Source organism: Lepidothrix coronata, unplaced genomic scaffold (assembly GCF_001604755.1).
Source record: "Lepidothrix coronata isolate B3197 unplaced genomic scaffold, Lepidothrix_coronata-1.0 Scaffold60, whole genome shotgun sequence".
NCBI classification, from domain to species: Eukaryota; Metazoa; Chordata; class Aves; order Passeriformes; family Pipridae; genus Lepidothrix; species Lepidothrix coronata.
In genome coordinates this window covers 3045538-3061116 of record NW_016690240.1, presented here as the reverse complement: position 1 = coordinate 3061116, position 15579 = coordinate 3045538, and the positions used below count along the sequence as shown (strand labels likewise).

Sequence of the window (15579 nt, the reverse complement as noted above, 5' to 3'; positions counted from 1 at the left end):
CCCTTGTGACTGGATCTCTGAGCCTGGGTGCAGGAAACAACTTCCTGCTGAAAGCAGCAGCGATGGAGGAGGGCTAGAAGGAATGGTCTTTTGTTTTGAGTTTTAATAAAAGTCAACAAATAACCTTCTCCCAAAGACAGCACCACCAAAAGTCCACGATGGATTTCCAAAACGGGTTACAGAGAAAATAACTCTTGCAAGAGAATGAACCCAATATAACAAAACTTTGTATCAGACGCTGCTACAGAGAAACAGTGTAAATGACAATAGTAAGGAAGGGATAAAAAGGGGAGCTGAAGAGTCATACTTATCAATGGTCCTGGAAGACAGAAGGTGCTGAGGTGCTTCCATGTCTGGTACTGTTCAGTATTGTCACTGATGGTCTTGGATATGAGGTATATTAAATTTGAAGAGAATATAAAATTGGGAGAAACTGTTGAGTATCTTGGAGGAACTAAGCTGGTAGACAGACTTTTAATTCAAAAGTACTTTGAATAATATTTTTTGGTCGTGGACTCTCCCTCACTAGAGGGATACTGAAGAACTTAAATACATATACATACATACATTTAGAGGCTGGAGGAAAAGAAAAACAAGAATGTTGACTAGAGTGCCTTTGTTGCAAGTGGGAGAATACACCTTAATGTAAGGCAGCCTATCAAAAACATTTTCCATAAAAAACTGTTGTTACATTCTCTGCTATAGAGAAGTCATGCAAAAGGAGCAGCAGGCACCAAAACAGCACAGTGCCTTTGGCTATTTCTTCTCAGTTGTTGCTAGATTCTTTCAGACAGAAGTCACACAGCCCTACATTCAGTAGTTCCTGGGTTGCAGCAGGACAGGAATCAGGATCTGCGGTGGGAATAAAAACCGAGCCAGTGAGGATGAGAAATTGATAGACACCATGTAAGAAAAAAACAGCCCTGTGGTATCTCTTGATCATTGACGTTTTCTGTTTTAGCCTATGCCTGCCTTAACCTATGTCTCAAAGATGCTTGCTTCTGTTATTTAATTAGTATTTCTGGTTGCAGTGATATTTTATTTCTGATTTATATTGTGGGTTTTTTTTAAAAAAGGGAAGTCGAAACGGAAAGTTTGATAATTCTGATCTCTGCCAGGTGACAAATTGGCCAAGAACAAATCCAGAAGTGACGCCAAGGCTGAGGCACGGCTAAAACATATGACGGATTAAGCAGTTGATGGCTGCACTAACAAAGACCTTGTCCGTGCTCTAGGGCGGCAGGGACGGGCATCGACACACGCGGAGCGGCGAGTCGGGGCCAGGGACCGGTTCGACGACAGGAACGCCCCGCCCCGGCCCCGGGGCGCTGCCCCTCGGGGCGGACCCGCCGGGCCCCGCACCACGAGCATCGCCGGCCGCGGAGCGGAGCAGAGCGGGGCGAGGTGCCCGAGGGACATGATGGTGCCACCGCCCGTCCCCGCGGCGTCGGGTCCGCTGGCCGTGCTGGACCCCACAGGTGAGCCCGGCACCTGCCCCACAGAGCGAGGGAGCCCTGGGGACACAGCGGCGGGAGAGAGGGAGCCGGGAGCCGGTGGCGGGGGCTGGACCGCCGAGCTCCCCCGGGGGCAGCACCGCTGCCTCTGCGCTTTGGTTACGGGCTGTGCCCCGGGGCTTTCTGCCTGAGGTTGCCGGCGGTGCGCGCTGCCGCTCATCCTCTCGCTCGCGGAGATGTTTAAAAATACCGGTCCTTCTTTAGAGCTTTCAGCTGCCCTTGGTGAATCCCTGTGTTGGAGGTTTAACATTGGAAGGAATAGGTACGGGACGCGGACAGGAAATTAATGTAAGAGACATCCTGCTGTGCTCGATGGCCGTGGCCGGTGGCCGTGCTGGAGCAAGTGGAGGTTCCCGCAGGTGTGGGGTGGGCTGGGGACAGGTGTTGGGTTAGTTTCCTTCCTCCTGTTTCTCCTTGTTGAGTGGTGCGCTGCTGAAGTGGTGTGCTGCTTGTGTTTACAGCTTTACGTCCTGAAATATAAACACACAGGCAAAAGAAAGGTCAAGTATTTCATTATCTCAGCAGAATTCGTTGAAGTCGACAAAATACAAAACTTACTGCTAAGGGTTGCTCCATGTAGTGTTTGAAAGGATAAGCAGAGACTTTGCTGTGCACTCAAGGATCTTAACAGCTCGATAAAAAATTTATCAGATCTTAATTTTTGTCTTAAACTTGGAAGAAAAATTATGTTGGTGTTGAAATGGTGGCACTGGAAGAAGTGCTATAACTTAAAAATGTTTTCAGGTAATCATTGGAAAAAGAAGTACCTGTATGCTAGCTTTAAACTAGTGAGTAACTGCTCATTAAATTATTTACTGGTGAAACAATTGCTGCCAAGCAGTGAAGTCATAGTGATACTGCATGATATCACTTACTATAGCTATTCTATGTAGTATAGCAGGGTTTGTGGGATTGCTGTCTTGTTTTGGTTTGTTTGCGGTTTATTGTAATAGAATTGTAAACTGTTATGCGTGGTCTTGAACTATATAACACATTCATGAAATCTTACTTGAAAAACTAACGATAAAGGTAAGAGATGGGCCTGATAAAAGCTGCTGTCTTGTGGCTTGAAACAAATGCTGTTGCCTCTGGTTTAATTAGTTCAGCACTCTGGACAAGTCAAGCATACAATCAGAAAAGGGAAAGTAATCACCAATAGTAGGTGTGAGTATCTCTTTTAAGCATCTCAATCCATCACATTGAATTTTGGGAGGCAGTGTAGGATTAATATAGTTTCACTGGTATAAAACAGTTTTGAAAATATACAATGAAAACCATAGCTGAGAGAGAGATGGCACTGAAGTGAGCACTGCAATAATCAAAAATTATTAATTTAGCTCCAAAGATCTTCTCTTAAATAGTTTCTCAACAGCAGCAAAGCAGTGGATACCTTTGATACTACAGTTTGTCTATGGTGAGGTTCCACTTATTATATTATCTTAGTATATATGCTTAATGCCACTCTCTGAAATGTCACAATTTTTAGTAGTATTCATTACGTAATAAAAATGCACTGGTTTTTTTCTGTTACAAAAGTTCCCTCCTTTTTCTCATAGCAAGATGCTAATATACATTAAGCCAGGGTGTTATTTGAAATAAGTGTTTCCATTTAGATCACCTTAACTAGATCAAAGAAGAAGGTATGAAATTAGGTAGTGCTAATATTCAGCAAATGTGATCGTGATCCCAGTAAATTGCTACATCCTACAGCAATTCTTTCCTTGCCAAAAATCATTCCAAACTTTTTAACAGACTTTATGACGCCTGAAGATAGATTTTAGAAGGAGTAGTGAAGTTAGCAAAGGATAGTTGCCTTAATTTAAATGTAGACTTTTTTTTTAGTTTGGTTGCAAATCGTATGCAAGTTTTCCAAGGTGGAAAGATGCTGTTTCACTCTATTTTTTCTTTCCCTTGACCACTGGACACATTTTGTACCATGGACATGTTTCAGCATTAATTAGTTCATTCTCCTTTTAAACTCACTCTTTGTTTTGTTCAAATCCAGACCCTACCATTCATCATGAGATCCACCACTTCACAATCTGATATATACCCTCCCCACAAAACCATTCATATTTCCATAGTCTTCCTACAAATTGAATTGAGCCCCTAGCCATTGAAGACAGAGCATTGTAAATACAATTTTGTTTCCTGCAGCTGATAAATGGACAGAAGTCTTTTTCTGGATGCAGCAGAGCATGGTCTTTAGCAGGCACTTTTTCTGTTTGATCCCTGGAGGGTCATCTCAGTTTCTCTCCTCACAGGCCTTTCTCTGTCCCAGGCAGGCAGCAGTCTGGTGTCTCTCCTCCTTGAACTGATGGCATTCCCTCTTCTTCCATTGTGGTAGCTGGGCTGAATGGCTCTAGCAGGTACTTTGCCTGACAAACGTTTACCAAGCAAAGAAGAGAGTGTTTTGGGTACTGTTTCTTTTTATGCACAATTTAGGTCTATGCCAGACAGAGCAAAAGCCAGTGATGTGGAAGCAGCATTACCTCTCTGATTTATCTGTAGTGACCATTGCTGCAGTATCAAAACTCTGTTAGTACTTTGCTGGCCAAAATGGCCGAAGAATATTGCCAATAGAAAGTAAAACATGATCACAACCACTGTTGACCCTAGTCTCAAGCTAATGCTAATAAGGATAGGACAAGAAAATTTCTTTCTACAACCTTGATTTTTGGTATGCTAAATATAAGAATTTTAAGTTATAACTAAATTGCATTAAGGTCTAGACTAGGAGTTTTTAATATTCTCACCGTATCATTGTTAAAGAAGTTAAAGGTAATAAATGTCCAAATTATTCTAGGAGTCACTTCAGTGCTAAAAAATTAGAAAGTGAATAGCCTATATTAACTGTTTCCTGCACCCCGGGAACATAGGTGCTGGAAGAAAATTCAGGCTACAAAGACTGACAGCAACATTTTCTCTGCTCTTAATTTAACTGCTGTTCTTGTGTATGGCCAGCCTTTGGTCCAAGCCTTGCCACAGAGAGTGTCAGGGAAGAAGGCTGGGCCAGGCACACTGTCTGAGCTGTGGACAGGACTTTTGAGGCAAAAGTCTGGCATTGGGTCTTGGCTGGCAGATATGTTAAAAACAGATCCAAATAAATTGCATGGCAACTGCTACAAACAGCAGTAAACAAAGGCTCAAAAATCTTGGGAGCCAACAAGACTAAAATTGCAGAAGGAAGCTAATAGTGAGAACTCTTTGCAGCTGTAGCTTTTTTCATCCAAAGATATAATGTTGTTTTACAAATATTACATAGCATATTACCAATATGCTGGTGGCTTATATGCATGTCATTATACACATTTGGATAGCTAAAGATTTTTATTGTTATGACTAAGGAAAGCTGAACAGCTAGGGTAGAAACCAATTTAGATCTGAGTTCTACCCATCTTCTCTGAGCGCGTGGCAGTCTTTGAGAACACGTCCTTGTATGTACCAGCCTCTGCTCCAGACGGGGCCTTTCTGTCCTCCTTGCCTGTAAGTCTTCTCTCATAAGAGTGGAGTTCATAGGTAGCAACATGTAGTTACCAGAGTTTCCAAACTGGACTATGAAAAAGCGATCCAATTGGATATTTGCCTCTGTTTTGAGGTGCAGGTGGTAATAGATCGATGACTGTGAGGACTGAAGGGTGTCACATATGTAAATGCCTTCTGGCACGTTTAAATTTCGAAGTCAAAATGTAGTTCAGTCTAAGAAATGTTCCTACAAATTATGACATCCTTTTCTGTTCTGTCTGACTAAATCCACATGCAATTTACTCCACTAACAAGTAAGAGCATGCTTTTCCTAAGACATTTTCCAGTAAACTCACTCTGGGCAATCAAACTCATGTCTTTCATTATTGATAACCAGAACTCAGGAGGGCAAGTTGGACCCATAGTTTATCTCCATACAGTCTGATCAACCTTTGCCAGTACAGGTGTTACTTTGAGGAAATGCAGAGGTTTGGCTCCTCAGGACTTTCCAGAAAAGCATTCAGTGGTTTCAAAAACACTTGGCTGAGTAGCATCTACCCCACTGGCTTTCAGAAGATTTGTGCTCCTGAGTCCCTTTTAAAGTATGTCTACATTGTAGCTGCAGTTTTGTAACAGTGCATATGAGCACACATGCCCAACCCACTTTCAGTCTAGCTGTTGTGACTATCGTAAAACCATAGAATCATAGGAAAATACAGGTAGGAAGGTACCTCAGGAAGTTGCTATTCCAACCTCTCGGTCAGAGCAGGGTTAACTATAAAGTCAGATTGCTGAGCGCTTTTTTCAGCTGAGTCTTGAAAACCTCCAAAGATGGAGACAGCACAAGCTCTTTGGGCAACTTGTTTCAATGTTTGACTGTCCTAGTGCTGAATTTTTTTCTCCTTATACCCAGTCTGAAACACTTTTTTGTATTTCAGTTTGTCTGCTGTCTGTTCTCCTGCTGTGCACCATTATGAAAAGCCTGAGTCTGTTCTCTTGACAACAGCTCATAGGCATTGGAAAACTGCTACTAGCCCTGCCAAAAGTCATCTCCAGGCTGAGCAAGCCTCATTCCCTCAGTCTCTTCTCATACAGCGAGTGCACCAGCCCCTGACCTTCTTTGCAGTCCTCTGTGGAATTCACTGCAGTTAGTTTATGTATTTCCTGTACTGGGGCCCCAAAAATGGGTGTAATATTATGTGGTCTAAAAAGGGCTGAATAGATAGGTGTAGTTGCTCCTCTGATGTACTAATGATGCTCCTGTTAATAAAGCCCAGGATTCTGTTGCTAGGCCACACTGCTGCTTCATGTTCAGCTCATCATCTGCCAATACCCCCCCGGTCCTTTTCAGCAGAGCTGCTTCATTGCCTGGCAGTCCCTTACCTGTATCATTGAAAGGAACTGTTGCTTCCTTTGCTCAGGACTTTGCATCTGTCTGTTGGATCTGTAAGTTTTTTGCTGGCCTGTTTTTCCATCCTGCCTAGATCCCTTTGAATGGGAATGCTGCCCTCAGGTGTTGGTTGACTGGCCCCCAGTTTTGTGTCATCTGCCAGCTTGATGAGTGGGCATGCTACGCCTTTCTCTAGGACATTGATGAATACATTAAATGGGACAGATCCCAAGACAGACTCTCATGGTACTGCACTTGTTACTGGCCTACAGGTAGAGTAAATTAATTTACCTCTCCCTCTGAACCCAACAATACAGCTAATTTTTTAACCATCTGCTTGTCCAGCCATCCAAGCCATGACATCTCAGCTGGGTCATGTGGGTGTTGGGGGATACCATACTAAAAGCCTTGCTCTCATCTCATGGCTAGGCTTTGCAAAAGAAGATTTAGGAAGGCTCTATCCACATTTGTTACAGGCATGCTGGTGGCTAACGAGGCCAATACGAGATAGACATAGCCGATTGCAAAAGGCACAGCAGAAAGACTCCTTAGATGGTATATTCTACAAGACACGGTTCTTTCTGCGAAAAGCCTTGCTAGAATTAAGGTAAAAGACATCCACTGCTCCACAAGTCCAGCCTTCTTGCCATAGCAGCCACCTGGGCTGGTCAGATATGGCTTGGCTGTGGTAAATCTGTGCTGTTGCCAGTTGCCTTTTCCTTAAGTGGCCAGAAATGTCCTACAAAGGATTAGTCCCAGCATCACAGGAACCAAAGTGAGGTTGGTTGGTTTGTAATTCCCTGAATCATCATTTTGGTCTTTTTAAAAACAGGTGGAGCACTTGCCTTTCTTCAGTTATTGGGGATTCCCTAATCTTCATGACTTTTCAAAGATGATAGAGTATGGCAAGGTCATTCAGATATTATTTACAATCTGGTAGGTATATTGAATGAATCATTTTAGTTTGTGGGAAGCACAGCTGACTTGTGGAGTGTCACATCTGAAGTCTGCTTTTCCTTCTTGGCCATGTGAACAGGCTTCATTGAAAGAACTGTCTTCAACTCTGTACACTTGGGGATGAACTGGTTGCTAATGAAGAACCTCTCTGCTTCCATGTCCCCAGTGATCCTCCATGGATTAACAGGAAATTGCCAGAGGCAGACAGCAGGGACACAGGCTGGAGAAGAGGTGTTTGGAGACTGTTATGAGTTATTTCTTGATCTTTAGCAGGACGACTTTGTACATGCAGGTGAAAGACACTTATGAAAGCTCAATAGATGATATTTGTCTTCAGAAAAGTTGCCTGGATTTCATACTAAAAGGCTGGACTCATTTTGGCTGGTTGCTCTACTGGAGAAATGTCAACAAATACAGCTTTTTATTATAAATGCATTTTTTTACTAATTAAAATTATTTGACTTGGTTTGCAGGCATCGCTAATCTAGTCTGGCTTTTGAACTCTAAACATTTAACTGAGTTACCTACTTTTAAACTGGCCACAAAACTCAAGTGACTCATTGCAAATGGCTTCTGCTTCCTTTTTGACTTTCCTGCATTTCCCCTGCTGTTTCTTACAGTGGCATCTCCAGAGCCTGACCCATGCAAGTTGCCTTTCCCTCTCACCTGTTGCTGCTTGGTGAGAGCTGCTGCCTCCAGTATGCAGTGAATATCACAGCCTCTGCCTTCTCCTGAAGCTGGGTATGCAGGCAGCTTCATGGGACCATGGAGGGAAAGACACTGGCCATGTGTCATGGCCAGGTTGTGCTCTCTTAGGAGCTCTGCCCTGCCCAGATGCAGTCTATATTAGCATGGCATCACATGGCCCAGTGCTCCAGGGGCGATCCTACACACTCTTGGCTTGCCTTTCAAAGCAGGAACACCAGAAATGGGGACCACAGTTTGATTCGCTTGGATGTCTTTCATTAGTTAGGGTCATGTATGAATGGCTGTTTTTAAATCAGTGTTATGTATGTCTGTACTGTAGGATGGGGCCCTGATGTTCATAACCTGTGGCTGCAGCTCAGATATGCCACCACATTAACGTGGTTAAGTGCCTTGAAGCAGGCTGAAAGCTGTAGGTGAGGGTGCTGTTTTTCACTTTGGGGTATCTGAATCCAAATCCCAGTGAGACTGAACGTATTTCACTGAGCAGCTACTGTTTGAAAAGTCTCATATATCATTACCTGATTAACTACTATTACAGCTTTGCTTCAGGGATACAGATTGCTTACCCCAGTAAATACGAGAAGCACATTCGTTTTCATGATAGCATGCAGAGTTTCTGATAATCTTGTTTAAAATATACATTTATTTATGTTCTGGCCAGGTAGAGTCAAACTGGTACTTCACATAGTAAGCATTTAAGGCCTGCAGGATCTGACTAACCAATGTGAGCAACATTTAATTATAAATGTTACTGAAGACAAGGCGTAATTATTGTTGTCACTGACTTACAGTTGAGCTTAATAAAAACTCATCTCACACCTGTACTCAATGTATGTGCATTAAGCTGTGCTAAACTGTAGCTAAATCTGTAGCTTCTAATTCCTTTTGTTTTCTCCTAGAAATTTTCTTACATAGGAGAACAACAGTGGCTTAACAACAGAAAAGATTAACAAAAAACCTTCCATTCTTTTTTATTTCTTCTGCTATGATTGCAATGAAAAACTCTCTCTTTTTTTTTTTTTTTCATTTTTTCCCTCCCCACTCCCTACAGGACAGTTTGCAAAAAGGAAAAAGACTTCGCTTTGGTTCACAGTTGCACTGCTGGTGGTGTCTGTTTTCATACTGACCATAGGTCTGGCAGCTACCACAAGAACAGAAAATGTTACCGTGGGAGGCTACTACCCAGGCATCGTTGTAAGTAAAAAGCTCTATTTTAGATTATTAGGTATAACCAGAGAAATTATTTTCAGCTGCAGATGTGAAGCTCGGATTGGTTGGGGGGAAAAAAAAAATTAGTCCTGTAGCATTTCACAGGAGAGAGATGCTCCTTTGTTTTGATCTAGTTCTAGTGTGTGATAAGGTAGCAGGGCAAAATGTTTTTCTGAGGTGTCCCAAAGGGGAGGCTGTTAGGGGGCAGAAGGAGGTCAAGGTTGCACTACACAGCAGTATGCTGGGCTCAGGAACATGTGTGAACACCTGAACCTGGACTTACCACTGATCTCCATTAAATGTGGGTGTGTAAATGACTGGACAGTAGGTATGGCATAGATTTAAACAACCCTTTAGAAGTTTGCTACGATCATGGCAGAAAGAGCCACTCCACTCTTATGTCCATGTGCCAGGAATTCTGCTGGGTCTGTTGCAGGGAAAACCCTGTAAATGGCCATATGGAGGCTTCTCCCTGGAGCCTGCCTAACATCCTGTCGTGCAGTCTTGCTACCAGTCCTCTTGTGCAAGATCCCGTTTCCAAAATCCTTGCTCTTCTTTCTGCCTTGGGAACAGACTGCTTTAACACATTCCTACAGTGGGCACAAGGTTTGAGCTCCACCTGCTTTGCCCTGTGGTGCCTCTCTGAATTCTTGGGAGGAGTAGCCCTGACAGCCCCTTATTGTTTCAACCCCCATGGCCCTTTCTGATCTCAGAAGAAGAGATCAGTCATATCGAAAAGCATAGAAATCCCTGGAGTAAAAAAAAAAAAAGTTAAATACCTGGGCTGAGTTTTAACTAAAAGGAGTACAGGCAGCAACACATCTGTTTTTGAGCAAGCAGCTGTCACAAGTATTGAGGCCATGTTACTGAGAACACAGCTGCGATGGGCAGGGCACGTCTCAAGGATGAAGGACCACCGCCTCCCTAAGATCCTGCTCTATGGTGAACTTGCCACTGGCTGCCGCATGAGAGGAGCCCTGAAGAAAAGATAAAAGGACTCCCTGAAACAACATCTCAGCCTTGGCCATATTGATCAACACAACTGGTCTACTCTGGCCTCCAATCGGGAGGCCTGGAGACACACCATCTATAACGCAGCTGTCTCCTTAGAGAACACACGCAGGATCACTCTCGAGGAAAAAAGGCAGCGCAGAAAGAACCGTGTATTGCAGAATACACCTCCTAAGGAGTCTTTCTGCTGTGCCTTTTGCAATCGGATATGTCTGTCACGTATTGGCCTCATAAGCCACCAACGTGCCTGTAGCAAATGTGGATAGAGCCTTCCCAAATCTTCGTTCGCGAAGCCTCGCCATGATCATGACAGGCAGCAAATAGAGAAGGGCCCATCTACTTCATTTGGTCTCCACGAGTCAGCCAAGAGGAGGTAAAGGGTGCAAAGTGGAGAAGGAAACTCACATGCTTAGACTTAGACACCTGCTTAGGTATGTGGCTCCACCACTGACAAAATATGTTGTAAAGTACCGTTATTTCTTGTTCTCTATGCAATTAAATGTCCAGAGAAGAGGAATATGCATCTTTTAATACTGTGCATACATTTTGCACTGCCATTAAAAATTTGTGAGTTAGAATTGTTCCTCCTAAACAAGTCCTCTTACATCTTAGCGTCACGCTGAGAACAGGACTTTCAGAAAGATAATTTTGGGATAATGATATATAAGCAGTGGTGTTTTAAAAATAGAACAAAAAGCAGTTCCAAGAATAAGACCTTAAAAGAATGAATTTCCCTTCCATTAACCTAAAATAGATTAATACCGACAAAAGTCTCTTCTTGTTCCATAATTTGAGTTAAAATCTTTTAGAAGACCACATTAATTATCTGCATTCATTCTCTAGAAAGAAGTTTCATTTTTAAACTATTGTCTTTAGCAAGTGTAATAAGTAATAAACACACCCATTTGCACAAAACAGGTTATTTCAGCATTTATTTTCTTTTAGGAATACACAGTGTCTATTCAGTCATCTGAAAAATATCATCTGCTCAATTTTTTTTCCTAAATCTTGGAGTCATTAGCAACCAGGTAGAATAGCAAGAATTTAATAGAACACTTTGAAAATAAAACCTTTTATTAATAATTTTCCCTGTCAAAATATTATTTGAGCTAAATAATTTTCATAAAATTCGGAATTCTATTTGTGCATGTGTGATGGATTTTTGAAGTAACTGAGAAAGAGTGATGGGTAATTGTTACTGTAAATGTCATCAAATATTAAATATTGCAAACATTTAGCAAGAGTTAAAGGTTCTATGCAAATCTTATATGATATCTTTCCAAAAGTCTAGTAAGAGGTGTGTGACAGCACTGCTGTGTTCCTGCCTCACTGCCAGAGGTGATTGACACCAGCACAGCATTGGCAGATGAACTATGCTAGAATCATAGAATGGTTTGGGATGGAAGGGACCTCAAAGATCATCTCAACCTCCCTGCCATGGACAGGGACACCTTCCACTAGACCAGGTTGCTCAAAGCCCCATCCAAACTAGCCTTGAATACTTTGGGAATGGGGTATCCACAACTTCTGTGGGTAACCTGTTCCAGAGCCTTACCACCCTCACAGTAAAGAATTTCTTCCTGATATTTTATCTAAACCTACCTTGTTTCAGTTTGAAGCTATTCACCCTTTCCTGTCATTGCATGCTTTCTTGTACTGCACCTCTAGGAATTGGAAGGCAGTAATAAGGTCCCCTGGAGCCTTCTCGTTTCCAGGCTGAATAACCCCAACTATCTCAGCCTGTCATCAAGGAGAAGTGCTCCAGCCCTCTGATCATCTTTGTAGCCCTCCTCTATACTTGCTCCAACAGATCCATGTCCTTCCTATTTTGGCAGCCCCACTGAACACAGTACTCCAGGTGGAGTCTCAGCAAAGCAGAGTGGAGGGGCAGAATCACTTCCCACCATCACTATGAGATGGACTCTCCTCCTCTGCACAGTCAGCCACCTTTCAGGATGAACTGAATAGCCCCCAAAAGGTGCTTCTCTTTGCTGACAGTAGAGGGAGCTTAGAAAACCAACATAGCACTGATCCCAAACTTCTAGATACCTAAAGCCAGGGGAGTGAATTCAACACTACATATTTAACTGCTTTGCTCAGAGGAAAGAAAGAATATGAGGACAGCGTTCATTTAAATTAAAAATATCATCTAATTGTCATAGAATTCAGTAGTAAAATATTAATTTAACAGCTGATGGATGAGATGTAAATCTCTACTGACCTTAGGTAAGAGTTTTTTCTTAAAAAACATTCAGAATTAACCCTACCTTGCAAACACCTACGAAGGTGAGTAGCACTATCCACTGGCATAGATTTACTTGCATCGAGAAGCATTTGCAGAACATGGCTTCAGGGTTAGATTCATAATATAATTTGGCTTCTGCCTAGTTCCCACTGGCTTCAAGAAGTTAGGTGCCTTAATTTCCCTGCAAATGTGGTCACTTGTAATTTGTTTTGAAAAAATCTTTTTTCTAAATTCAGCTTTATAGAGCTAGGTATTATCTGCATTTATGCATCCAAAGTAATTGAGTGTAAAATAATTCTGCATGTAGACGAGTTAATATAATGTTACACTTTGGGAGGTGTCTGCATTTAGTAAATTACTGCTTGATCATCAGTTTGGGCTGTCTTTTTGGAATGCTCTGCAAATACAAAGTTGGAACTTCTTCAGCCTCACTTCCTTATAAATATTATTTATACCTAAATATTTAATGTCACTTCTCTATGACTACTGCTTGTATTATTTTTGTTTGCTATTCTTATAATCTTTCAATGGGATCCAATTTTCCCAGTCAGCATACTGACCTAGACTCCCAGAGTTCCCAAGCCAAATAGCCTGTTGTCTAAACAGACAAAAAAAGCAGCTCATCTGACCCTAAACCAATCTCAGCAATTCCATGGCTTCTATTGTGATCTCTGTGGTTCTGCTCCTTCAGATTTAATTGCTATTGTTATGTATTCGGTCATTTTTTTTCTTCATATGGATAATATTACTCCATTTTGTGTCTCCTTCATTGGCAATAAATGGGGCTTTATGAATTGTTCCTTCTGGAATGAAAAATGGGGCTTGGAACCAGGTGTCATTTTGATGTAGTTATCTCAATTTACGAAGTTGCTGTCTCCTGAACAGTGTGTCCTTGCTCACGGTTCCAAGTCTCTCTACCATTCTGCTGTCAGTGTGCACTTGCTCACTCTTTCAAAGTCTCAACTCTTAGTCCTTGTGCCTCCCTTTCACATAAATCTTCCCAAAGCACTCAAGAGTAAATCTCCTTTCCCTGCATTTGCTTTCTTGAGAATAAGTGACGGATTCCTCTGATACTGAGCAAGTAAAGTGCTTGCAGGGGATTTGCTTTCTGCTGTGAGTAGTTGTGCATACCAGCAAGGAATTTACAGACATGGCTCAAACCCTTGGCTGGGACATATAGTCCTTAAAAACTTAATTTGTTCTTGGAGGAGAGGCTGTGAGCTCAACTCAGAGACCTCATTCCAGAGAGGGGCTTAAAGGGGCTTAGATTCCTGAGCAGAAATATCTTGCCCCATGGAGTGGGTTGGGTGGAATCCAAGGGTGTGACTTGAGGCTTTGTTTGGGCAGGGAGGAATGTCAGCCCTAGTGAAGAGGAGAGCATAGGAGTGATGGGGAATTGAGTCTGAGCTGACCACAGGACAACGTGCAGCCAGGCAAGGCAAGGAGGGAGCCCTATGGAAAGAGCCTGTTGACACTTGCAGTCCTGCTATGGCTTCTTCTGAGTCTGTGGCCAGCTATGTCACAGGTGTCTAGCACCAAGGAGACCTCATTTTTCCTAGTCAACATGAGCCCAGTGGGAGTCCTGATGGAAAGCTGTTATCACCTGTTGCTGCTTTACTTCATGTTAGCCATGAAAACAAGTCGTTTCTACTGCTCCAAACCTTCATCGACCCATCATAAGGAGGGGGCTATTCCTGCCATGCCAGTGTTAAAGCAACACTGGTAGGAACATTAGGGCCACCTTACTCCAGTGGCCCTTCCTACTCTCTCTCTCCTGTGGCTGTTGGTGACGCAGCTGACTGTACTGGTCCTTTTAGCATTTTAGCAAGGAGTTTTTCTGGGATCTGTGATAGTGTTCAGTCAAACAAACCTAATTCTAAGGGTTTGAACTTGCGTCATTTGCATGGCAGGAGCACATCAATTTTTTTGTGAAAAACTGTTTGCAGTTGCCTAAAGCTTTGCAATTTTCCAAAATAATGATGTATGGACTAAATGTAAGTATTCTTTTCTCCTATTTCACGTAATTTTTGTTTCACAGTGTGTAAAACCACATGTGACAATGGTAACATTTGTCAGGTTACAGAAATGTGTCTGCATGGGCTTCTGTTTACTATGTGACAAATTTTGCACTGAAATACCAAAGAGCTGAAGTTCTGGCCCTTGCCCATTACATTGTATTATTTATGTCCAGCAGTAACTTCCACCTTTTCCCCTGATCCATCCCAGTTAGCCCATCTCTGTGATGCATCAGCTCAGATATCTCTGCATGTGTTGGTATATTGACCAAATAAGCTGACCTCATGCATTTCTTTTGTTTTTTTTCTTTGCCTTAGCTTGGCTTTGGATCTTTCCTAGGGATTGTTGGCATCTACCTGGTAGAAAACAGAAGACAAATAGTAAGTAACAGCCCTTTTCAGTCTTCTCTTTTTTTTTTTTTTTGTATCATAATGTATTAAGCATGAAAAACAGGGATTTTCAGCTGACTTAAAACTGATGCATCTGCCTCAAAATATTAGTCATTTGTTTCACCACTTCTGAGAAGTTTTAGAGAATGAGAAATATGAACTGGCCAGTGACTTCATTTGTACTAGGCAAGACAAAAGCAACTTGCTATGTTTTACTGAGTTTACTTTCCTGCTAGTTTAGTGAGTTGAATTGACCAAGGACAGGATTAGATAAGGCCAGAGCTTGGCCAGGACCGTGTAGCTGGGAAAAGGGTGAGTAGAGAGCAAAACACTAATTTGAGCATCAACAACCTACATGATCAGCTCTACCCTAAGAGCTGATCTCATCCTGCACAAGAAGTTTAAGTCAGGAACACTTTCCTGAAACTATATGTGTTAAACAGAAGAAAAAAACCCAGAGCTCTTGCTGTCAAGATTCTAGGGCTACATCAGATAGGATCTGAGATACTGTGTGATTTGTTTGTAGATTTAGCTTGGCTTTCCAAATGCTTTGCTTTTATATATATGAGGAAGTCATAGAAAGTCTCTGGAAGGCAAAGGAAGGGATCTGAAGAAGGATGAAGGAATTTGTGGAAATTCTTAACACTTTCCTTGTTCTTTGCTAAAAATTGAAGT

The 15579-nt window shown here is 42.2% G+C and overlaps 1 protein-coding gene across 2 annotated transcripts in view; it reads left to right on the top strand.

The window, feature by feature from the left end:
- Positions 1–1384: 1384 nt before the first annotated feature.
- TMEM255B (transmembrane protein 255B) overlaps positions 1385–15579 on the top strand; it is a 71503-nt gene continuing 57308 nt past the window's right edge. For both annotated transcript variants that reach the window (XM_017817313.1, XM_017817312.1), the window contains exons 1-3: positions 1385–1478; positions 9086–9228; positions 14833–14895. In XM_017817313.1, the coding sequence (XP_017672802.1) occupies positions 1418–1478; positions 9086–9228; positions 14833–14895 (267 nt within the window). In that variant the 5' untranslated portion in view covers positions 1385–1417. The remainder of the gene's footprint in view (positions 1479–9085; positions 9229–14832; positions 14896–15579) is intronic.